The sequence below is a fragment of the Ylistrum balloti genome, unplaced genomic scaffold (genome assembly GCF_031769215.1).
Source record: "Ylistrum balloti isolate Yb309-2 unplaced genomic scaffold, AGI_CSIRO_Ybal_v1 Utg370340, whole genome shotgun sequence".
Classification (NCBI taxonomy): Eukaryota; Metazoa; Mollusca; class Bivalvia; order Pectinida; family Pectinidae; genus Ylistrum; species Ylistrum balloti.
In genome coordinates, this window is record NW_026782245.1 from 54,000 (window position 1) to 81,468 (window position 27,469).

Sequence of the window (27,469 nt, forward strand, 5' to 3'; positions counted from 1 at the left end):
TCCTATCCTTATTACTTACCTGGAAAAAAATAATATTGATGTTGAGAGACAAATCAAAATTCTTTTCTTGTGGTACCTTTCATTTTTTGTTGGGAAAAAAGTGTGCAAGTGATTTTAGAAATGTTCATAAAGTTTTCTTTGTCAAAGCATGAATACCTGGATTTACAGGTGTTTTTGCTTTTTTAACCAAATGTGAATGTTTCTTTAGTGTTATATGTTTTTTTCGTCCTTGTTTATGGTGTCGAGTCCTTTAGTAATATTGGCCAAGTTGTATCATTCTCAGGTTTCATTTTTACACAACTGAATTACTTTACAAATTAGATCAAGATGATTTTTTCACATTACATCTTCATCTATCTATTAAAAAAATTTACTGTATTTTCGGGGCTATAAGTATATAGGACGCAGAGCCAATTTTTTTTTGGTTTTTTTAATTATTCAGTATACATATTATCCACAACAAAACTCACACCCTTTTCTGATGAAATGATACGGTAACCGCAGTATTGACCAAAGTTTGTTGATATAACGGACAACAGAAGGCAATTTATCCAGATTGTGAGTGGAAAATTTAATAAAGTTTGAGGGAAAATGCATGTGATTTCATTAATAATGTATAAGTGTAGTATTTAATGAAGATAGTCTAAAAAAATTTCAAAATACTACACAAATATCAGATAGTGATTGATTTTATTTTCTATAGTGATAAAAGTCAACGGTTTGGTCGACACGTTGATTGATACTTAATGGTTTGATAAAATTCCCTGAAAATCGGCTTTTTATCCACTTTGGCTTACAAGGTTTAGTCTTACAGATGTTGAATCTCGACATTGAATCCTTTTTGTGCCACAAAATGTGTAAATTAATCGATAGGATGTGTGACAAATGTCTCTGAACGATTTTGAGAGTGATAACTTGCATGAGATCAAAGCATTTGTCATGTTTTTTCTAAAGCTATTAAGGCATGAATTAGGTAGGAGATTCATATTGTAGTTCTATATCAAACATTTTTTAATTTGAGATTAACAAGTGTGGCTGGAATATTAATTAACAAGTGTGGCTGGAATATTAATTAACGAGTGTGGCTGGAATAAAAAAATCAACTCCAAATACTGTACCGAAAATAGACCGAAGATGTGGGATCTAAACGTTATATCTGAATATTCAAAGGTGCCATATGCTTTATAGTATGATAAAGGACATAAGTTTTTTTAGATAGTAATAGTGCCAGCCTTAGCAGAAACAAGCACAACACTGTACATAAACTGACATGATTGTATTAATTACTACTTTTGAACGAGTATTTTATTTTTCGTTAAAATTTGGTGATTTTAATTATGGCAGAATTATGATTTTTTTTATAAGTTTTGATTCTAGTGACAACAACCAAAGCACACCACCAAAATACCTGAGCTGAAATTGAAGCTTCAATTTCATATACTCATATTGTTTATATCTTATTTCCAACTTTTGAAGTCATTCAAAGTCTGTTGTCACATGATCACAAATTTTATGTCACATGATCACAAGGTTGATATTCACTCCTGTGGGTTGTAATTGCACAATTATCAATGGCATAGTTAAAGCTTATATACTTTCTTGTGTAGATATATTGTATGATCACTCTGTAGTGTATTATTCAAATCTCATTTTCGGTGAAAAATTGTTTGTCAAAGCACAGACTTGTACAATTGAAATTTGACATGGACAGTATTTTTTCCATGGTATGGTGATCTGTTAACATGTAAATGGATGTAGTGACCATCAACCGAAAATGATTTCTCGAAATGTATGCTCTGTAACTGTGTTTATTTTTCTTTGCATTTGATTATATATATATTTTAGTAATATGTGAAGTTAATGCTAGATTTACCTTGTAAGGAAATAAGATCAGTCCAGTATTATACATAGGACACCATTCCTGTGCAATCGTTTGTTAAATTGTTATATTTTTATACAAACATGGGTTCCGCAGGTCTAGGTGTTTTTACAGCAGCCTCTGGTTGTCTGACATTAGTGCCCTAATCAGTGAGTTTTGCTGATTTGCTAGGTCGGTCACATGACCAGAGGACTCAGGTTGCTATGCCAATAGTACCCACTAGTTGTCAGAGTAACAGTTATTGAACGCCATGACATGCCATGTTTTCTTGACATCTGTGACAAAATCCAGTTACATCAACAGTGGGGTGGACAGTCTCCTTAAATCTATTGTCTGTTATTCAGACAGTGTAATTTCAAGTCAATCAGAGGGATTTGTTCACATATATCAGAGGAAACATGGCTTTCTGTTGTTTAGCAACAAGAGTTACCTTAGCAACTGGTTGCCAGGTCAGTCATAGCAACTTGGGTTATGCAGGCCCAGGGCCAGGAACTTTTTTTGTTGACATTTTGTAATATTTTGTATTTCTGTCGATGAGTAGACATAATATAGATGTTTATATAGTGATGAGATGAGATTCTTCGACCTGCCCTTCATACTTAAACTTGATGGTAAGTGCTGAGAAAGATGTCACACCATACTTCCAATGACGTCCTAAAAATTTGGTTTTATTAAAAATATTTTTTGTTCTGTTTTTATTTTGCCTGACCGAAAATGTTTTTGAATTGCATTCAACATAATTCAAGCGAAATTAATAAGAATATTGAATAAGCATTTTTAAAATGTATTATTTGCACTTTCCATGGAAATATTGCAAAATTGGTGGGAGATCACATTCATATGTCAAATTGTGGTACATGGACGGCACAGAGGTAACTTGCACCTGTATACCTTGTTTTGAGAGTAGTACATTTATCTACACTTCTAGAAAAAGAGACAACTTCTGGTTAATTATACTCTATATCTATCTAAATAATATTTGTGATTTCAAATAAATTTGTGATACAGACTAATTAATTTCTGTGCATTTCATGTTTCCATGGTAACAGTCCACCCCCTGACTGTATGGCTGTGGTCCCCACAGGAGTGGTGATTGTCCAGAAGGGCATGGTGTTTTCATTCCTCATACACTTCTAACTAATAAAGGCTTTGATATCAATAACTTGTCTCTTTTTGTCTTTCTACTGACAGTGTGAATTGAAGGGCAGTAACAGATTGAACCTCTGTTGAAGAGCATTACTTTTCATGGGAAATTATCAGTATCGCCAACCTTTAGCAGTCTATTATCTGGTCATAGTCCAAAAAGTGATGGATGCATTAAACGGTCATCAAGGGAAAAAACCTTATAATCATTTACATTGTACAATTATCAGCCGCTTAGGAATGAACAAGCTTTAATCATATTTTAGTCACAAGTGTGAAATGTGTCAGAATTGACTTGTGGCCTCAGAACATGACAAATTGTTAACCAGATGACCATGATTGTGGAAGTTAAATACATGTGACATGTTTAAAAACATTTCTTCTATATCTCGAAAAATTTTGGAAATGATATACAAGCTTACAATCAATGACTACTGAAATGTTATTGAGGGTGGTAGAACTGTGCAGGTAAGTACTTAGCTAGATCAATATGTTATTATGATGTTTGCCTTCTAAACTTTGGAGTTAAGAGACAGTGCAATAATCAATCGATAACAGCATTCATTAATAAAGATATATGTTGCTATAAAGAGACAGTTCAATAATTAATTGATAATTAACACGAAGATCCCCAAAAGGTAAAAAAAATTGTTTAACAGACCTCATTGCCTTTGTCCAGATAAATATGCGTTCACAACAGAATGTAGTATTTAGTAGGGTCAAGCCATGTAAATGTCGATTCTGTAGACTTGTTACCATTTCCTTGGCTTTTTAACATTACTGAGCAGTGGTTAAATTTTAGTATCAAATGCACATATTCTATATGTGCTGGTTTAATTAATTTTATGAATGTTGATGAGATATTGATGCAAGGCATGCTTGATACTTATGATAAATGATTTGAACAATTGCAACAATTTTGATAAGTAGAAAAATCTAATGAATCAGAAATCAATTAAATGTGCTATGAATCTAAGGAAAGATTAAGATATTTTCTGACTTGTACAAAAGTGAAGACTACAGCCACGTCGCACACACTTCATCCTCGGTACTCCAGAGGTTATGCTCACTATCACTCTCTTCACCCTTGGAACATTTCATGGCAAAATTGAAGATTCTATATGTGACTCTTGTGGATAAGACGAGACTAGCTTAATACAAGCTCATACATATTCCTGTTTTGTAAATCATATTCTTCATCCAGCAGGATCTGTCTCCAACAGATTTAGATTAGCATGCAACAAAGTCCTCCAGATGTGCTTCTGATCAACTGTCAGAAGTCTTGGTACCCAACTAGCTAAAAACTTTCTCATTGCAAGATCTGAAGTAAGAATGGATTGCATCCTTTCATGTAAAATCCCCACTGTATTGGCTATATATCTCTCTGTAATTCACAACAGTAACAGGCCTTCCAGGACGGGCGTCATCCACAAGGCTCTGTCTGCCACGCTTAGATTCCAGCACCCACCTTTTCAGTAACAGATGAAAGGGCACCATTCCCTAGTGTTGTTACCATATCAGTATGGATATCCTTAGGGGCTAGGCTTTTCTCATGCAAATATTGAATCACTGCTCTTTCGGCGATTTTGTCCATCTTGCAAAATTTAAGAGTGCCACCTACTTGACATAAACTGACCAAATGACACCAGTCTTCGCATACACAGCCTTAAATACCTGGTAGTCAGGGAATATCAGCGCTGAAAAAGGACATTCCTGCTTAACTTCCAAAATTCTAAGACTCACAACTTGCCAATCGGCCATCGTAAGTTGGATATAGGCGGTATAAAAGTGGTGAACCAAACTTTGAGTTTTTCACTCACGGCGTTCCGATAACTTATTGCTCAATTTGAAATTCAATACGATTAAACATTGTACTTCAGTTACCATTTAAATTTTATCCTTTCATAATTACCAAGTCTATAAATGCAGTAGATTTTTTTTCAGCTCTTGCGAAGGGTCGTTTGATAACTTTTGAGAAAATGTTTGTATGTTAAGTTCTTTCCTTAATAAGGGCAATCGTTAAACAAATGTATTCCATATTTTCCCCATGCGATTTTTTACGTTGTGTGATATTTTGCAGAGCCAGTTTTATCGATTTTTCACCTTCAAGCGTTGGCAGTTTCGAACTTTTAAATATAGCGTCCTTTTTTAAGACTTCACTATTTAGAAACGAAATTTGACAATTTCACGCATGCTCAAATACCTGGTACACCTTAAACCTCTGGTTGCTGGCTCATGATACAGTATCGTCCCATCTTGATCGACAGCGACATGCATCATGAAGTCACATGGAACTTCCCCAGAAACCATAACGCCGTCTCAATATTTTTTTTGTTTGTCTCCTAGGCTACCGTTAGAGACCCGAAGCAAAATTAATTCCAACAAATTACGGAAAAAAAGGAAAATAGACATTGCTTGACGGTGATATGCCTTTTATATAATATTGGAGACCAACTTGGCATTAGATAAAAACGTAATGATAGATACAGTTTACTTATTGTGACTATTTCTGTTACCACCTGACGCCAGGTGCGATGATGAATTTCTTGAAAGATCAAGAGATTCACATGAAACAAATTTCAGTGTTATTAATATTAAATATATGCTAGCTCTTAGCATAGTCGTTATTATAAATCATATTCTTAAGAAAATGACAACCAAAATAGCATCATTAATACATATCACTAAATGAGAAGTTTGAATAACTAACATGCATCAGGATGTTTACAAATGTAAATGGTATTTACAAGTTTAAAACATATTTTGTTGTCGTTAAGCAAAAGGATTGGGCACAACTGAGTTACAATAAAGTTATTAACACTCTTTCCTTTAGAAGAAAAACATTTGCATAAATACATTTCAAGATGGCTCAAAATAATTATATACATATCATTTTTAATTAAGAGAGAGAGACTTACTCGAAGTTCATGGCTGAATAAATATATTCTTACAAAATACATTATATATATATACTCCTTACACTATATCATGTATCTGCAAGTTGGACAACTGGCGGTATAAAATCATGTCAAAGAAACGTATAGGGATTTCTTATATCACCATATTATTTATTTAGTTATTTATTTATTTTCATTTAAAAAGAAAATGAGGTATTCACTAGGCATCAGGATTATGCAAAAAGATGAATCCAATTTAGTTTATATGTTCACTGGGTAATTTTGTCCGCTCTCCGGTAAAACATCAACAAATTATCGTACATACTTGACGGTAATCCACGAGCGACAAGTTAGTAACTACCAAGGATAGCACTGTGAACACGTTCACGTATGAAGACCGTGAAATATTACAGGCACGAGTCATATCAAGGAGAAATGGGATTATAGTTTATCTAATGATCGTCGAGAAAATCTTTCGAAAAATACCAGATCTTGATTCCCAGTATAGTATTGTGAATAGCCATTGTCAGTGCCGTTACTGATAGTTTGAGATTCAATGCATAAATGACGTCTCCATGTGTTGGATATCGGAGGATAAAAGCTGTGAAACAAAATCCCGAATCGTAGGAAATACTCTCTTAAATTTCTTTTTAAAAAAATCGTCTATGTTTAGATAAATTATTGCACAGCGAAATTGTATATATTTACGACCAATTACTTTGCTGATTCGGTTAAATCTTCAACATTATATCAATGAACAGAGTTAATTAAGTTTCTATCCCCCAGATAAATGTACTTTAAGTAATAAAGTTAACCGATAAAAGTAAGTATATATGACTGACGTTCAATATTTACAAGTATATGGATTGGAGTGAGCAAAATGAAATAGGGCTACTTAAGTGTTATTGGAAATATATCTTATTTTAAAATGTGGTTTATTTATTTGCCTTTTTCTTGTCAAAGGGAAGTAACCTTTTGACTGGAATTCAGAATATGGATCAATATTTTGGTGATAGCATGAACTTAAAAGTTAATGTCTATGCATAATTGAAAAACATTTTTTGGATAAGAATGAAATTATATTGAGTAGCATTTGTATGTGCAGTTGATAATTCTGAAACCGATTTCGTCATCTGTCGTGTTTGGGCATAAGCTTATATCACTTCGGATATTACGCACGTGTTCCTTGTGCGGAGGAATATAACTACTTTTTTGGTGACGTCATTTCAAACAAATATGTGAAAGGAATGTAAAGTTATCTTCGGTTATCGCAAGGATCATAGTGATAGTCGTTATCATTTTATCTTAGTGTATATATATTAACCTTAAAATTTTCAATATTTCACTAAGATATCATGTAAAAATACAAAACATGGAACTATTTTTTTTCTCGCAGACTTATCCTGTTCAGATTGTATATAAAGGTTCAGTGGCTCCCTCTACCATCCCTCTTCTCAAATCGTGAAGTCGGTGATAGGTTTGTGTGAGGACTTTATCCGAAGCACAACACCGAAAACTGTATATTTTAAGTTTAATACCCAATTGAAAAAACACAAAAAAATCTGAAAAACTTAAAAACTACAAAAAAATCGTGGAACGGTAGGTTTTTGTTGTAAGAATATTCCGTTTTCAGCACTTTGAGATCAGCAACAGTTGGTGGACGCCATTTTAGTCGTTAAAACATCACAGGAGGTAAAAGATTGAACACTTGTAGAACGTCTTAGACAAGTCAGCGAAGATGGCAATGAATCCAGCAGGTCCAAGCTACCCAATGGCGTCCCTTTATGTGGGTGATCTTCAAGCAGACATCACTGAAGCTATGTTATTCGAGAAATTCTCGACGGCAGGACCAGTATTGAGCATTCGTGTTTGTCGAGACATGATAACCAGACGATCGCTTGGTTATGCATACGTTAACTTTCAACAACCAGCAGATGGTAAGAATCATGAATGAAAAACAAATATTGATTTTAAGGAAAGTAACTTCTTGATCTTGAAAATATACAACTTTATTCCGTGAGAATATGCCTTGGGCGAAACTGACACATCATCACATGATATGCAGTTCCAATAAATTTGTTGGGTGGCACTTTATATTTGTCAATTGATTTGAGTCTGATTACATATTTTTGAAAGTGGGGTAGATATATATAACATTGATGATTTTTTTTATCCTCATTTTATTTTTTTCAGGAACATCGTGATTTTTTAAGTTACAATTAATGTCTTCATTTTATTGCAAGCCTAGTGATTTATTAACATTTCACATGAATTTTATTCTTCAATATTATTAACAAATACCTATGATTTTGGGGTAGCAGATATTTGAATATTGGACGGGTAATTCTACTGTAGAGCTTCACTCAAATTTTAAGGACCCACCACATCTCTTCTTCCTGGTCTTGGATTTTCAATATTGATTTCCTTAAACATGGATTGTGTACACTCGGAATGTTATGAGATCCACACTATCTTTCAATACTAATAGATATGGGATGGATGATATCTTCATAAAGTTTTATATTCAGCAATTGATAAAAATGTAGCAGATTGTATGTAGATAATATGTAATTTACTGATGTGCTCCCCATTTTATTTGGGTTACTGGAGAAAATGGTAAATAAGATAGCAATGTTTCAAACCCACAACAATGCTGAATGGTCTAGATATTTTATACAAAGACAAAAATATGACGCCTACATCCTTCCCATAGACATCCTGAAGACACAAAGTTTATGTGCTCAAATTTGGTAACCACAGAAGAAGGGGATCAGGAATGGGAAATGGATGATAGAGATTTAGAATTTTTGGAATTCACAAAGAACTAATTATTTTGTTTTACATTATATGCTACATCAAATTATTTTTTATCTGAATGTAACTTATCCAGGAAATATGTTGAGACACCTTTCTTTTACCATTTTGGTCCACTGCTTGGCCCTGCTAAAACTCTATGAAGCTATTTTTCCATCAGACTGGTAGTACTCTTCCATAAAAGAAATTTACTAGTATGAAAGTTTTACAGTAGAAATTTTCAAAGCCTTTCATAGATGCTTACACCATCTGCATCAGTCAGGTTCAGTTGTGAATCAGCCACAAGATATCTGGAGAGCTGCTTAAACTGTCACCTCCAACAAATATTCATAGTTGGTACCTACTTGGCTATTTTACATGCTTCAATTTTATGATTGTACACATCTTTCAAAATGAAAACATAATGACCAATAGAAGTAGTCCGTTTTGATTTTATTAGTACATTTGTTAACATGAGAAAAAAATCATATGTGTCTGACAGGCTAGTTGCCAATAAAAATTGCTCATCTGTCTGCAAAATTCACTTGTCCTGAGGAGAGAATGGGTGCTTTTGCCAGACCTTGTACTGATATTAAAAGAAGCCAATTCTGTTCATGTACAGTATTTACACATAAAATAGTATTAACTATTCAAAATCCTGATTGGGGATCACAGTGCTTGCTTAAAAAGAGTTGATGACAAAAAGAAATGGTTGGTTGTCTTATAATTGTACTAACTTGGATACCTTGTAAATGACCAGCATAGTAATTAATGGAGTTTGAATGAAAATTTATCAACAATTCTGTTAATTTGGATTTCAGCTGAGAGAGCACTTGACACCATGAACTTTGACACCATCAAGGGTAGACCAATCAGAATCATGTGGTCCCAGAGAGATCCCTCCTTAAGAAAATCAGGTGTTGGCAATGTATTCATCAAGAATCTGGACAAAAGTATTGACAACAAAGCTCTGTATGATACTTTCTCTGCCTTTGGAAACATCTTGTCTTGTAAGGTAACTAGAACACAAATCAAAATAATCTCAAAGCTTTCTCTATCGAGTTCTCATTGATGTGTATACAAATTAAAACTATGTATACAGCGAAAAAGGGAACCATTGATTTCATTTCAATTTAGGAGAAAATTCCTTTTTGGGGGGGAAAATGAACAAAAAATTCTTTCTAATCAGTAGTACATATTGTTAACATTACGTCTTGCAGATAGTGACGGATGAAAATGGTTCCCGTGGTTATGGATTTGTACATTTTGAGACCGAGGAAGCAGCCAGAAATGCTATTGACAAAGTGAATGGCATGTTGCTCAATGGCAAGAAAGTGTAAGTGAAGCTAATCATATTGCAGAACTTTTCCCATCCTCTTTGGTGGTTTTAACTCGAGGAAGCCATGGAATTGATAATGAACACATTTTACTTAAAATGTTTATAAGAGGCCTTAGGGAAGAATTTTTTAAAATGTTTGGTGACAGAAGACCTGTATTAGTTGTAACAAATTTGGAAAGCAAAATATTAAAGAGTTGCAAAATGTATTCCACAATAGTCTAATAAACAGAAGATATATTGTGCATGGTTTCTGGTTCAATTTTTAAAATGATCATTTTGATGTGAATTTATACTGAGAAATAGAACAGATTTGTAGGGGGGTTGCTAGACAGAGGAGGGAAATTTTTAATAATGTTTTTACCAGTCTTAACTAATAACCTGTAAAACTTGTGGTTCATTTCCCTAGGATGGCAGAGGTAAAGATCATATTCATTTCATGAAGTGGTGTGTTCTTTTTGTACCATTTGATATCTGGCTGCTTTTTTGATATTTTATGAAATGTTTCCCTGTCTTCAGATTTGTGGGAAAATTTATGAACCGTCGTGAGCGACTGGAGCAACTTGGTGACAAGATGAAGCGATTCAACAATGTTTATGTCAAGAATTTTGGAGATGAACTTGATGATGATAAGCTGCGTGATATGTTTGAGCCATATGGAAAGATCATAAGTGCAAAGGTGAGGAATGCATTACTGTATTTTCTGGGTTATAAGCTGCAACTTATTATATATTGTTACTGCTTATATATAAAAAAAAATCGCGAGGATGAACAAAAATGTAGCATGCTGGTACCACATTTTTTATGAGTACCTGCCAACCTGGTGTTTGTGTTTGTCAATCGTTATACATGATGATTTGAAAATTGCCATAAAAACCTGCCTTTTGATATAAATCCCTATAATCTTTTCTTGATTTATGGTTACTTCTCTGCTATTGCGAGAAGGTGGAAGTTTACAATAGAATATTTCACCCTGGTATTAATAGGTCATCAAGTGATATATCAAATTCTATAATGGCTGCGATGCATGTTAATGATTTGAATTACTTTGATGCAGCTTAAAAGAAATACAAGTTTCACAGACATTCATGGTAAACTGCCTTTCATTGTCTGTCATATCATCAACATTAGGTCAATAGTACCATATAGTAAGGAAAGGACACAGCCAATATTGTGGCTAATATGTGTATCAAATAAAAGAAAAAGTAAAAATTGACTGCTGTCTTTATACTGGTACAACTTATAACCCATAAAACAAAATAGAAGTGATTCCAATGTCGTGTAGAGTGTATATGACAAGGACTAGGAGTAATTGTTTTATTAAAAATGTTACAGATTTCTATAGGCTGACTGTTTGTCATTTCAAAAATGTTAGCTTCTGAGGGTCTTTTATGTGGGCCCCCACCTGGTCAATGTTATGTCCATAACCAGTGTAAGTTGTTAAAGTGTGGAGTTGACTTTGGTGACTTGTAAGGGAACTAATGAAGAAAACACAGTATTGCCTATTTGAGGGTAGAATAATCACTTAGTATGAGGAAGTGCCTTGACTGCTTACTCACTGTTTGTGATGTGTTTCAGGTGATGAGTGAGGAAGGTCCTAACATGAAGCCAAGGGGATTCGGCTTCGTCAGTTATGAGGATCCAGAGTCTGCTGAGAAGGTAAAAAGTGTATTATGTGAATCTGTTGTGACATAGATAGTTGTACTTATTTAACTTTGCAATCAGTTGTCCGTTATGTTATTAATATTTACAACAAGAATAACAAATACAGAAAATAATCTTGAAAAATTTTATTAAGGTAATCATAAACAACACAACTTCAATTTCAGAAGTTTAACATCATCATGACTTACTTGAAGGGAAGTAGTTGTCTTGTGTCAAACTGAAATTCCTGTATCAACTTTATAATTATTTACCATTCACAGGCTGTTGAAGAACTAAATGGCTTGGACATCAATGGTAAGACACTGTATGCAGGTCGTGCCCAGAAAAAGGCAGAAAGACAGGCTGAACTCAAAGATAAGTTTGAGAAAATCCGTATGGAAAGAATCAATCGATACCAGGGTGTCAACCTCTATGTCAAGAACTTGGATGACAACATTGATGATGAGCGTCTTCGCAAGGAGTTTTCACAGTTTGGTACCATCACAAGTGCCAGGGTGAGTTAAAAAAGATTGAATGATCAGTAACAGTTGGTGCACTGTAAAAACAGAATTATTAATGCATACTTTGTTTCCCAATATACAATTGACAATATAGTGAAGTTTGTTTCCCGATATATTTAAGAAAATTAACTAAGTAAAGTTCAAGGCAAAGAACGATTCTTTAATTGTAATTCAAATTACTTCAATCTTGGTATGGGAATAACTATTGGACTGGAAAAAGTGATTTCACCCATACACCCTGGAGTTTACCATATATGGTTGGTTAACTGCCTTCCTTAAATGGGAAAGATAATGTTGTATCTCCATGTCTGGGCTGGTTCAAGATGTAGCTTTGCCCCTATGGGGATGCTCCACACTGTTGAATCACAGTTGTGTTTATATTGTCACACTGTCAGAGGAAAAAAAGATTTCCTGATTAAAGTTTTTGAGGTTACTCTTTCATCTGAGAAGAAATCTTCAGGCCAAGATTTCTAAAGACTGCCGAATATCTGGTGTTGGTAAGTGTTATAGTATGTGGTTCACAGAAGTGCTGTAGCTGAAGCTGACATGATTATGTGTCGCTGTCAGATACACTGTTGTTGTGTTTATTTCTTTGTCTATGTGTGTTAATTCTAAGTAGGATAATGTTTTTGAAAACATTTATTGTAATGCTGCCATGCAAGTTTATGTCATTGATAGTAGAAATGACATATTTAAGACCTACACTAGAACATGAACGGTGGAAGTGAAATATGTTAAATAATACAAGTATTTTGAATTAGATTACACATAACAAATTGTACAGTGTGTTTTAGATAAAGTCGTAGTACATAATAAATGATTTTTCATATCACTACTGTTTCAATTTGTAGGTGATGTCAGAACAAGGCCGCACCAAGGGCTTCGGCTTTGTGTGTTTTAGCTCTCCAGAAGAAGCCACCAAGGCAGTAACAGAAATGAATGGACGTATTGTGGTGGCTAAGCCTCTTTATGTGGCTCTCGCCCAGCGAAAGGAGGACAGGAAGGCCCATCTGGCGTCCCAGTATATGCAGCGCATTGCAAGCATGAGGATGCAGGTATATTATTCTTGACCACAAACTTTGATCAGCAATTATTTGATTATACAATTAGTAAAGTGTTACATAGCTCAAGTAGGAAAATCATATGTAATATATTTGCAAGTTCCAGCAAGCTAAGGTGTTTGTGACTTTGAGCTTTCCTTGAGACTTGCTATAAAAATTTGTGGAAGAAAAGTTTGAACTTTCTCTTCTTTTTGAAGATTTTGTTTAGGACCTTCCAAACAACTGCTTTTATTTTGCATTCTATTCAGTCTTCAGACTTTGTGCTGGAACATTCTGGCAGTTTATTTGATGTAGATTTAAGGTGTTTTTTCTGGCAGCCCAATTTTGATGCTAAGAAAATGAGAAATGTTAGATAATAAGTAGTAAAGGAGACTTTACTTTATGTTCATGATATATAAGAATAACCAATCAAGAATCCTTCTAATAAAAACTAGATTTCATAATAAATTAAGTTCATGAAATTTAGATCAAGCAGTTACTCAAAGCCATTTTCCGGATATTCTTCACTCATATAGAATTACTCCTGAATAGAAGGGAGATTGAATATGAAGTAGACTGATGCATATTAAATTTCAAAGTTACCAGAATCATTCTGATAGAGCTGTAAGAGATGTATGCAGCTGTGATGACTGTCCTTGTCAAAGCATCTGCAACTTGATGTATTGGCTGATGCAATATAATGAAAGGAGCTTAGTATGTGAATGTGTTTAATTATCATGTGAAGACTGGAAGATTGCCTTGGCTGGGCTTTTGAAGTTAGAAGAGTAGGACAGATATCTACTGCAATTGTGATCTTTCAAAATGTGTATTATACAAAATTCGCTTTTCACAAATTTTTGTAACCTGAATAGTTTTCCTAGGGCTTGGACCCTCATATGCTCCTTTCGTTGAAAGGAAATCATTGACTTCTGCAGGTTCCAGCTAGCTCCTGTTTTTATGACTTTGAGCTTTCCTTGAGGCCTGCAATAAAAAATTGGAAGAAAAGTTTGAACTTTCTCTTCTTTATGAAGATTTTGTTTAGGACCTTCCAAACAGTTTATCATTTTATCATACCGCTAATGTATTCCAATAGAATTTTCCACAGAATACCAAAATGAAATGCAATTTGTGCAGTGAAGAAAATGTAATTTTATTGTTTGATTCTGTTTGCACTGAAATAGACCCAGTTTGTAAATAAAGTAGATTGTACTTCATACTTGTACTATTGTGAACACAGGGTCAGCAAATGGGACAGATGGGCCAGATGAGTCAGATGTTCCAGCCAGGTGGAGGTGCTGGTTACTTTGTACCACAGATGCCACAGACCCAGAGAAGCTTCTTTGCTCCCCAGCAGATGCAACAGATGCGTGCCAGTCCAAGGTGGCAGACTGTCCGCCAACCAAATCCTGCTGGAGGTAGGTCAAGAGGAAAAGATAAAGTAGTTGTGGTTAATCATTGAACTGGCATAGGAGCTAGGTATTCAGGACATTTACTGTTGTGTTTAATCATTTAACTGGCACAGGAGCTAGGTATTCAGGACATTTACTGTTGTGTTTAATCATTTAACTGGCATAGGAGCTAGGTATTCAGGACATTTACTGTTGTGTTGTGTTTAATCATTTAACTGGCATAGGAGCTAGGTATTCAGGACATTTACTGTTGTGTTTAATCATTTAACTGGCATAGGAGCTAGGTATTCAGGACATTTACTGTTGTGTTTAATCATTTAACTGGCATAGGAGCTAGGTATTCAGGACATTTACTGTTGTGTTTAATCATTTAACTGGCATAGGAGCTAGGTATTCAGGACATTTACTGTTGTGTTTAATCATTTAACTGGCATAGGAGCTAGGTATTCAGGACATTTACTGTTGTGTTTAATCATTTAACTGGCATAGGAGCTAGGTATTCAGGACATTTACTGTTGTGTTTAATCATTCTACTGGCATAAGAGCTAGGTATTCAGGACATTTACTATTAAAAGTCCATTTTGTTTTAAGATCTATACATATTAAGAAGTTAAACACTTCTAGTATCATATGTAACATGAAATATATTGCTTATAATAAACATTCAGTTTATATGGTTGCTGATTTCTCATGCTACAGGCTTCCAGACCATGCCAGCTGGACCCCAAATGCGTCAATCACGTCCCACAGGCCAGGCAACTGTGCGCAGCAACCTAAATGCTCGTCCAATCACAGGACAGACTGGTGCACCACAGCAAAGGATGACCATGAACCAACAGCCAATGCCTGGCCGTGCACCACCAAATGTAGGGGCACCAAATGTCCAGACACCGGCCAACAGAGGTGCTTACAAATTCACCACTCAGATGCGCAATCCTCCACAAGCAGTCCAGTCTAACCAGCCCATGCAACAGGTATGTTACAGGGTTTTTAGGTCACCTGAGCTGAAGGCTCATGGTGACCTATTGCCATCATGATTTGTCTGTCGTCGTGCATTGTTAACTTTTCAAATATTCAACTTCTTCTCAGGAACCACTGAATAGATTTTGACCAAACTTGGCATAAAGCATCCCCATGGGAAGCCGCTTCAAGTTTGCGAAGAAAAAGGGCATGGCCTCAATAGGGGCCCCAGGAAGGGGGGAAAAGGGTGTAGAATTAGGTAAATCTTCTTCTCATGAACCAACAGTCAGATTAAATTCATATTTGATATTTAGGGTCCTTATGGCATAGTCTACAAAGTTTGCGAATGAAAAAAAAATGGGTCAAAAACGGCCCCACTAGGGGGGCGCTCAAAAGGGTCAAAAATTCAACTTTGACTGATTTCAACCAAATTTGGTAGAAAGCATCCCTTAGTGAAGGATATATGAAATTATGTTGAAAAAAGTGATTATGGCCCCTTTAGGGCCCATAAATGGTGTAAAAGGGGAAAGGGGCCACATGTAAAAACCTTCTTTAAATGACTTCTTCTCAAGAACCATTGGATGGATATTGACCAAACTTGGCACAAAGCATTCCCATGGGAAGCTGCTTCAAGTTTGCGAAGAAAAAGGGCGTGGCTCCAGGAGGGGGAAAAGGGGGAATCTTGATACGAATGTTCTACACAAGGTACTGGCAAGTGTTTTAACTTTTTGGGGCGATTCAAAATCCAAGATGGCCTCTGTTTGGCTAAGACATTATGGACTTCCTCTCAAGAACCATTGGGTGGGTCATGTTCAAACTTGGTACAGATGTTTTACACATGGTCCTGCACAAGTGTTGTTACATTTTTGCAACATTTTAAAATCCCCAGATTATTGACATATTCCTCAGGTGACCATTAAGGCCCCTTGGGCCTCTTGTTTAAGATAGTTTACAGAGGATTACGTAATGATTTGCAGGTAAAAAATATTTAACAAGTATGGAAAACATCTTTACTGTAATAATGTAACGAGTTTACATTGAACATCCTTGTTACTAGGTTTCTAGTTCCTTGTGTTTAGGAGTGAGAATGGTTATTTTGATGGCATAAATATGTATTATGATTTATTAGTAATGAACTAAACATGTATTGTCTATTTCTTTTTTGTGTACCTGATGTTGTATCTGATTGTTTTCCTGTTGCAGCAACCCCAGCAGGCTGTGCTTGTACAGGGCCAGGAACCTCTGACAGCATCCATGTTGGCAGCTGCCCCACCCCAGGAACAGAAACAGATGCTGGGAGAACGTCTTTTCCCACTCATCCAGAGAATGTATCCCGAACTGGCAGGCAAGATAACAGGAATGTTGCTGGAAATCGACAACTCCGAATTGCTTCACATGTTGGAGTCTCACGAATCCCTCGAGGCTAAGGTTGGTACTGACAAAATATATTTTTAACTGGAGTAATTTGGCATGCCTTTACAACTGCCTAGGAAAAACGTAGAAATGCTATTTTGGAAAAAATGCTTGGAATCGTCCTTCATTGCTTTAGGGTTCAATTTGTTTTATTGAAATTGCTTAAGAAAATAAAATACAATACAATAAGTATAGAAAAAAAATCTCCATTTTAAAGAAATAACTGCATAACTTTTAAAAGTATAAAAATTTCCTGGCGAACCATTTAAATTGAAGATTATGATTAATATTCATTCACAAGGGAAATGAAAATTGACTTCAGAGGATGCAAGACTTTAAACAATGTTTCTTGACAGGACATCAAACCCAAACATTTCATTGATGCCAAATAGCAATGTTTAAATGCAATGCCTGATGTAAACATAATGATTATAATAAAAATTATGATAAACATTAAGTCATTTTGATGAAGAAAAATAAGAGACTTGCTTCTCTTGGCGTTTGTGATTTTCAGTTAAATTTAATGTGTCTGTTACAGGTGAAGGAAGCTGTTGCTGTACTGCAGGCTCACCAGGCCAAGGAGACATCTGGCGGCAAACCAGGCTCTGACTAGGACATAACACCCTAACACCTCCTCTTCCTCATCACAGCAAGGCTACAGGTCATCAGAACCATTACATCTACCTGCTAGTTATCTCCAGTGTACTTCTGTAGTGATTTTATACCTCATGGAAACTTGTGGCATTGTACCTACATTTGTTTGATTATAGCTTGTGATCAAACATGAAAGTTTGTCATATTTTCTGACATAAATATTGAACATGGCACACTTTCAGAACTGTTGTGCCTCCGACACAGTATTAATTAAGGTTATCCAGGTATTTTTCATCCTATATTACATGTAGCCAGTTTTATTAATTATGGAAATGAATTCTGCTGATGTGTTTAAATCAATCCATCTTGTTTTTTCTGATGCTGTATATAGTGAATGAAGACTAGTCATGAGAATAGCTGTACTTGGAACATTCTGCTGTGACAAAAGATCCATCAAATGTTACCATTTTGTAATATTTTTGACAAGTGTTGTAGATATCTGTGGATAGGTGATGTGGTTTACTGTACAAATGTTGATGAAGGTGGAGGGGCGACTCACGATTTGTTATATCTTGGAGCGGTGGAGGTGCTGGAGTTGGTGTCATTGTTTGTCACCTGTATACAACTTAATCAAGTTCCCCAACTCCAGTACAACTGCCAGACTTCAAGCAGAAAAAAAAAAACTTCAAAAAAAATCGCAAAAACTTGTAAAAAAAATTCACATAAAGAAAATGGATTATTAACTTCATCTTTTTTTTTTAAGAAAACAGAAAAAACTATATATATATAAAATATGTATGAAAAAACGAACAAAAAAATTGAAAAACATGATAAATGCCTATGTATAAACATGTTGTAACCCTTGTTAATTTTAGAACTAGTTTGACGTGAAGAAGCACAAACACCTGTTACAAACTGACAAAAACTTAGAGAAGAGGGAGCGTTATTTTATGAGTATGAGGGATTTAGTTAATAATCCTTTTTATTCTGTTCATTTTTTTCTTTTCAGAAATTTTTAGTTCAAATAAAACTTCCGTTTCATATATGTGTTACTTTATTATTGTTACAACTCTGGTCTCCTCCCTTTCATCAGCCTATCACTTTTTTCACTCCTAACTGGAGAAGTGACATGATGTGTATATACGTTTTCGGGGTTAAGCTGTGATAGCTTGGTCAGTAAAACATCAGACTTCAACTTGAGGCTATGATCTGGTTTGTTGTTTGATCCCAACTCTGGGCCAAATTTTTGTCTGCGGGGAAGCCGTCATATTTGGTGTCCTTGGGCAAGGCATTTGACCCTTGTTGCTTCTGATAGTAAGTCCCATGCTCCTGATGCTGTATTACACAAAACTGGTCCGTTCATGGTATAAACCTTGGATAGTAAGTCCCATGCTCCTGATGCTGTATTACACAAAACTGGTCCGTTCATGGTATAAAACTTGGATAGTAAGTCCCATGCTCCTGATGCTGTATTACACAAAACTGGTCCGTTCATGGTATAAACCTATTGCACAAAACTGGTCCGTTCATGGTATAAACCTCGGATAGTAAGTCCCATGCTCCTGATGCTGTATTACACAAAACTGGTCCGTTGATGGTATAAAGCTTGGACCTTATTTCAAGGGTATAAACTTTCTTGGATACCACTAAGTGAATTGTTTATTCTTAAACTGTGTGATTTGTTTACTGCCACAAAAGCGACAAAGGTTTATCCTACAAATTTTGAGCTTACCTGGCCTGAAGATGAATTTTAACAAATAGCAATAACTATCATTAAGGGATTGAAGGCCCTAAATTTGGCGTCGTGGTATGATCAATATTGACAAAGATTCATTATCCTAGTTTGAATGCTAGCAAAATTATGCTCTGAACATAACAAAGGGCAATAACTTTGTAATTTAGTGGTCCTGAATTAGGTACCCTGCACATCGCTATAGTATAACCAATGTACACACCAAGGTTTATAATCTTTTGTTCCACTGTGGGCAAAGTTAAACTTTGACAAGATTGGACAGACATTTAAAAAGCTGTGTAAAATTTTCTGGGAGCATAAAAATTCATTAAATAGTTGCACCTCGTCTGATGTGGGTACCAAGCGTAGATCTTCATTTACCTACTGAGCACCATAAACATGGGCAGGCCTTTTTGCCCTTTTGGAGAAAATGCGACTTGAATTACCTTAAAATTGGATCAAGGTCAATCATATGAAATATTTGCATAGTTTCACTTTTTGTTGAAACAGGCCTTTAGTTACTAGTATGCTATTTGGGCCGAAGAGTGCTGGAGGAAAGTTCATCGAGATAATTTCAAATGAATTATTGTGACCGACTTGTAAAGTCAAAGTGTGGTTATAAGAAATCTTTTAAAATATTTTCTCAGAATGACATATAGGTGGAGGGAAATGGTATACACACATACAGCACAGGTAGTCTTATTTGGTTTCTTGGTACTACTAACAAGGTTTAGCCGCCAGCCTGTCGATTGTGTACATTTCATTAAGAAATCTGTTATAATAGGACTTGCTGGTGAAACAGTCCATACACCATACATAAACTTATAAACCAATAATATGCATTGTCCTGTAATGACCCCTGACTTAAAGTAAGGAGTAAAGTTTTTTTCTACAATATCTGTCATAGGAAGGAGTAATAAAAAACATCCTGTTATCATGGGGATTCAATGCTTCGGTCTCAAGCAGGACAGTCTACTGCTCAATCATGGGAAATTCCCACAAGCTAAGGCTAGTAAGGCAACCTGTACACCATGCCTTCATACCAACATAATCAAAAATAAAAGCAAAAACTGACGATTTTGTCGATTTTGTAATCAAGTTTAAACAAAAATATATCCCTTATATAAATATGCTAATTCCAAAATATAGTTCTGATTAAAATCAATTACTGTATAACAGTTTTCATGGAAAAAAATCTGAAAATAAATCCTAAACATATAAATACCTGTACTTTGTACAGCAGTCTAACACATTTGAATCGCCTCATATATATGATTTAAAATAGCATTGTATATCAGTAATGGCACGATATCCATGAATGAGTATTTATATGTCGCCATAAGGACTTTTAATACAAGAAACAAATGGTTCTGAAAGGTCAGGTGTTTGTAAAGATCTTTGATATAACAGTAGTAATGATAGTGGGTACAATAACTGAATGCTTAAAACGATTCTAAATACCTTGGATTTACTCTCTTCATTTCACTTTCTCAATATTCATACAAAATACTTACTCAATGGCACAAGTTGAAATGGATAAGAATAAAATGTTTTTAGAGACGACAGTCATACTGGATTTTGGACTTGCCAAGAAAATATTCACACTTGGTGAGGACCATCTCACGGAAGGCAAGTATGAACCACTTCCAAATGGGGGACTTGAGAAGAATATCAAAATATGAAGTTTATTAATGGCACCTGATGGACAAAACACAAGTGCTATCCTAACCCTGATAAAAAACAACCTACCATTTGTGGCTCATTTTGTTAACAATTGAGCACAGTAACAAGTGCAAGTACCCCTCATTAGATATAATTTAAGATGGAAGTCTGACCACAAACCCAATTTTTTTTATATTAAATATGTCTCTTCGAACAGTTTAAAACGAACACACCAATTCTAATAGTTCTGTGAGTTTGAAAAAAAGCTCAAATTTGTTGTAAATCAAAGGAAAAAATGAATTCATTTGATTGTTTATCTGGTAAATCTTTGATAAATCATGATTCAGTACAGGTACTATTGTCAAAATGTTAGCAACACAAAATATGCAGTATGTATAACAGGTGTATATTTTTCTCGATAAGGAAATAATAGTAAAATTGTTTAGTAATTGTTTCATGTATAATATCATAATTCTATATAAATGTATATCAACTGTATACATCCTTACAATATTTATTTTTCATTGATCCAAAGTGATACAAAATAATGACAGTAATTTACAAAGGATATCATTGCTAATGTTTGCATTGATTAATAAGATAGATAAATTTAGGATAGAATTTCCAACAAATAAAACATGAAAAAAAAAAGATGAAAAATGGATATGTTACTGATGCGTTCAGACACAATGTACTTGACATGGCATAGAACTTCTATATAGAATATCTTTCGACAGAAAGTTGCAAAATTCTGTATCTGTAAAATGATAAACACTTCAACAGTACTATTTGCAAAAATTTCAATGTGATTGTCAGAAGTTTACTGAAAGATCAGGTACTGCAAAAACATGAAATGAGTCATTCACACAAAGCTTGTTGAGTGTTTGCCAACATAATCTTTCACCAAGGACTAAAATTTTCCATCCAAAAGGGGTAGAATGGAAAGTTTTTGTCTTCTTTTAAGGCCATCTCCATGCAAGGCAATGCTGTATGTTGAACAGAGTCACAACTTTTAAACCCTCCGTTGAGACATTTTAGGAAATTTCACATCAGCCAAAGTCTGGATAATCCTGTCCAGGGTTAGGGTAAGCGTTTAATTGCTCTTGATGGTTACAGGAAATGATGTTAGATTTCTGGATAAAAATGATTTTCGTGTCCATCCATGGACAATATCTTGTCTCCAGAGCCTGTAGTAGTCTGACCTGTAATTGAATAAAATATATTAATGTTTACCAACAACCACACAGGTACGATCGCACGTTGATTAAAACACCCAAGTCTTATTTTATTAATATTTGTTCCTGGTCTTTATAGTTTCATTTTAATATCAGAAATTCTATTTACAGTAGTCCTACATGCGTGATCACTCTGCTCTTTGAATCATGTGTTATTCATTATCATTACTGTGTGCTAGTATACTTTGAATACTTTGACAACCTCTAAAAATCTCTCCGCAAACGCGGGCAATACCCCACAGCCTTATTATAAAGTTGGATGCAGGGCTGAGATTGTGAAGAACCTCAATAGGCTGTGTAAGTCCATAGGCCCAACATGCCCAGCAAAAATGGTGATCGCTAGTGATGTTGTTCTTGAGATAATAAGCGGAATGCAAATTCAAGATGGCGGCAGTAACCGCCATATTGGATATTGGGGGGAGGAAGAAAAACAATAGGGTCGTATAGGTCAATAGGCTTAACATCCTCAGTAAAAATGGTGACCACCGGTGTTGTCGTTCTTGAGATAAGGAGCGGAATGCAAATTAAAGATGGGGCCGTAACCACCATATTGGATATCGTGCGGTGACAAAAAACAATAGGGTTGTTTAGGTTCATAGGCCCAACATCCCCAGAGAAAATGGTGATGACTAGTGACGTAGTTTTTGAGATAATAAGCGGTATGCAATGGTGGATGGACGGACAGACGCTGTGTGTGATTGCAATACTCCACACCCTTTCGGGCTGTTGGGTAAAAATTGTTGAATCTACTTACATTTGTCATAACTGCACCTGTTTCTACTCAACATGGATAGCCATAGCTTTGGCCATGAGTCGGTCAGTCAGGGGTGCATTCTGTTTTAGTGCTTTTCGTTCCGTCAGCAGTGATCTATAGAAAATGAAAAATGTAAGTATAAATGTAAAATCTAGATCAGTATTTTGATAAACAAGAGGCCCATTGGGCCTGTATCGTTCACCCAGATCTTAAAGCCCAGCAATGTTTTACATGCCTATAGGTTGGATATTTTAAATATTTCTGAAACAAAGCTCAGTCACTTAACCTCTTTGATGGGGCAAGAACGAAGGGTAAATTCTCATATCATAACTGTCTTCTCTTTTGATTCCCAGTAAGAGTTTATAAGGTTATCGGGTTGGGATCTCAACTATATCAATAATATGACCCAGAAATAATATCCCTTGAGGTTTGCCACACCCAGGGGTCATCAATGTGTTTATCCCTTGACGCCAAGCATATGGTTATGGAGTTAGGGATTTCAACTGTTCCAAAGATAGCACCTAGAAATTAAGTCCAGAGGGGTGGGGCCATACTCAATGGCCAGTCCTTACATTGTGAATGTGTTTATCTCTTGATGCCCAGCATTTTCCATGTATGGTTTAGGGGGATCTCAACTGTTTCAAAGATATTACCATAAAATTGAGTTTCCATGACTACACTGTTACCTTATATTTCTTATAACACAACAAAGAGATGATCTGAGAGTGACATTTCAATGATTAAATAGTCACCTTCACCAGACAAATGACCAGTGTGGAGCATCCCAGCACTGAAATACGTAGTGTACGAGATCTACACGGTCACCTTCATCAGACAAATGACCAGTGTGGAGCATCCCAGCACTGAAGTACGTAGTGTATGAGATCTACATGGTCACCTTCATCAGACAAATGACCAGTGTGGAGTGTACTAACACTGAAGTACGTAGTGTACAAGATCTACATGGTCACCTTCATCAGACAAATGACAAGTGTGGAGCATCCTGGTGCTGAAGTACGTAGTGTACGAGATCTACACGGTCACCTTCATCAGACAAATGACAAGTGTGGAGCATCCTAGCGCTGAAGTACGTAGTGTACGAGATCTACATGGTCACCTTCATCAGACAAATGACCAGTGTGGAGTGTACTAACACTGAAGTACGTAGTGTACGAGATCTACACGGTCACCTTCATCAGACAAATGACAAGTGTGGAGCATCCTAGCACTGAAGTACGTAGTGTACGAGATCTACATGGTCACCTTCATCAGACAAATGACAAGTGTGGAGCATCCTAGCGCTGAAGTACGTAGTGTATGAGATGGTACAGAATCAACGAACTTTTTTGGCTGTACAAAATACACTAAGGTCGAAAATAGTGTTGAACAAAGCGTAGCTAAATCGACTACAATACATTGTTACCATCTAGGTGTATATTTTTTGGCCTTTAATCTGTTCACCATCTCATCACACTATTGTCATCCTTATTGTGCCAATCCTATTTTTTTTAAAAATATTTACTGCATTTTAATCTTATACTGGTTTCACAAACACAGGAATATAACAGATTTGTTTTGTTAATATTAGATTTCCCAAGTTTCTTAATGTCTGTTTGCTTCGTGTCAGTCATTTTGTGTCAGGCTCTCTTAATAGTAGTTGGTGACTACCTCATTGAACAACAAAATCTGTTGTCATTTAGACGAAGTAGGGAAAAATGTTTTTGCCCAAAGACACAAACCAAGACAGCAGAGGGCAGTCCATTTCTGACCTTCCTGAGATAGGATAGGGATCCGTAGATAGGGAGACCTGTAGGTCAGTGCTCTACTTACTGAACTATCACACCACCTTTACACCTAACACTATAAAATCTAATTGTTTTACACAAAATGTACAGAACATAACACACAAAAGCAAATTAAAGGAGATTTGTCTGTGATAGAGACACCCAGACCCACAGGTGTGAAATTCCACCCTGTAGGCTCTGATAAAAACAGACTTACAGACTGAAGACTGAGTGCAAACCTATAGTCTCATTTGCTGGTAATGTTACACTCTGTTTGATACAAAGACCCCCAAACCATACTGATGGAATATCAACAGCTCACAGGTAAAGTTCTTACCTTGCTAGCTTACAGTGATCCTTCTTAGTGGACTTCAGAGCAGCCTGGATGAGAAGTTGGTTGAAGACATCCCTCTACAGTAAAGATACAACATAGTCAAACACACAAAATTTATTTTTATAGGTAAAAAATAATTATTTGAAAATTTACTGAAAGATAAAAAATATAATTATTTGGAAATTCAAATTTGACTAATTGCTAAAAACTAATTAATTGTCGATATACCTGAAACATTAAAATGATATATATATTTTATAAAAAAAATGCAAAGTAGCATTATAGAGATGAATGTCAGAAGTCCAATTATACAAGTTGGTAGAATCAATTTCCTGTAATTGTATGAGACAGATTCATTTCAGTCTAGGGCTGACAGTCTGTAAAATATCATTCAAGGTGAAGCTGAGAATGTGATATTGCAGAATGTCAAGGTTGATTTCGAACATAAACAAATAATAGATTTTTTTTTCTCACACATGTAAAAAATGATATAAACCTTTCTGAACAAGTATCATTTCTAAATGTCTCTAGTTGATTAGATTATCTCCCTTTGTATTTATGCACAACAATTGATTATGATGTCATTCTAATTATCACATCACCAGGCAGCAAATACATTAAAGGTACCATACAGATCTGAGAAAACAGAAAAATTCAGTGCTAGGTAGTGTGTTAGACTTTGTGTGAGAAAATGTACAGTTTGTGTATGACCTTGACATCTTATGTCAACGTATTACATAATAAGGTTATACAATATGTCTACCTGTGCGTGGCTGCCCCCTATTGTTATGATTCTGTATCGTATTGGGTACATCAGATCCACTGCCCGTGCATAATCTCCATTCTCATACGCTATTATTCCCTCACATAGAGGCACACCAACTTCCTCTGATATACGACAGTTATCTCCCTTAGCATTCCTACAATAACGAGAATGTTACAGAAAAAGAAAACAAAAAAACTAAATGACCATCAATTTATTCAGAAGAAATTTAACCATATCAACCTCAACAACCTACAAATTATTCAGAAGGAAATGTTTGAAGATTTTTTTTACACTTTAGTGGGCGACACAGCCCTTGACCTTTGTTACCTCAGTTACAGTGAAAATTTTGAGAGCTTCTTATTTTCAATATTCATGTGGATGGAAGTTCTTATAATCTGTTACCTATACTCCATAATCTGTTACCTATACTCCATAATCTGTTACCTATACTCCATAATCTGTTACCTATACTCTATAATCTGTTACCTATATCTGTTACCTATACTCTATAATCTGTTACCTATATAATCTGTTACTCTATATCTGTTACCTATATAATCTAATCTTACTATATACTCTATAATCTGTTACCTATAATCTGTTATAATCTGTTACCTATACTCTATAATCTGTTACCTATACTCTATAATCTGTTACCTATACTCTATAATCTGTTACCTATACTCTATAATCTGTTACCTATACTCTATAATCTGTTACCTATACTCTATAATCTGTTACCTATACTCTATAATCTGTTACCTATACTATAATCTGTATACCTATATCTCTATAATCTGTTACCTATAATCTGTTACCTATACTCTATAATCTGTTACCTATACTCTATAATCTGTTACCTATACTCTATAATCTCTATAATCTGTTACCTATACTCTATAATCTGTTACCTATACTCCATAATCTGTTACCTATACTCCATAATCTGTTACCTATACTCCATAATCTGTACCTCTACTATACTATAATCTGTTACCTATATATAATCTGTTACCTATATCTGTTCTATAATCTGTTACCTATACTCTATAATCTGTTACCTAAATCTGTTACCTATATCTGTTACCTATACTCAATAATCTGTTACCTATAATCTATAATCTGTTACCTATACTCTATAATCTGTTACCTATACTCTATAATCTGTTTCCTATACTCTATAATCTGTTACCTATACTCTATAATCTGTTACCTATACTATAATCTGTTATAATCTAATCTGTTACCTATACTCTATATCTGTTACCTATACTCCATAATCTGTTACCTATACTCTATAATCTGTTACCTATATCTGTTACCTATACTCTATAATCTGTTACCTATACTCTATAATCTGTTACCTATACTCTATAATCTGTTACCTATATCTGTTACCTATACTCTATAATCTGTTACCTATACTCTATAATCTGTTACCTATACTCTATAATCTGTTACCTATACTCTATCATCTGTTACCTATACTCTATAATCTGTTACCTATATACTATAATCTATAATCTGTTACCTATACTCTATAATCTGTTACCTATACTCTATAATCTGTTAC

General features: G+C 35.1%; 1 protein-coding gene across 1 annotated transcript; it reads left to right on the forward strand.

Annotated features, from left to right (window-relative positions):
* Positions 1–7,362: 7,362 nt before the first annotated feature.
* LOC132553609 (polyadenylate-binding protein 4-like) lies at positions 7,363–18,670 on the forward strand. The gene is made up of 11 exons (XM_060217864.1): positions 7,363–7,856; positions 9,534–9,727; positions 9,933–10,048; positions 10,568–10,727; positions 11,627–11,707; positions 11,974–12,207; positions 13,065–13,268; positions 14,491–14,668; positions 15,362–15,636; positions 16,826–17,050; positions 17,574–18,670. Exons 1-11 carry the CDS (start codon positions 7,658–7,660, stop codon positions 17,646–17,648), a joined length of 1,941 nt encoding a protein of 646 aa, XP_060073847.1. The 5' UTR covers positions 7,363–7,657; the 3' UTR covers positions 17,649–18,670.
* The last annotated feature ends 8,799 nt before the right edge of the window (positions 18,671–27,469 follow it).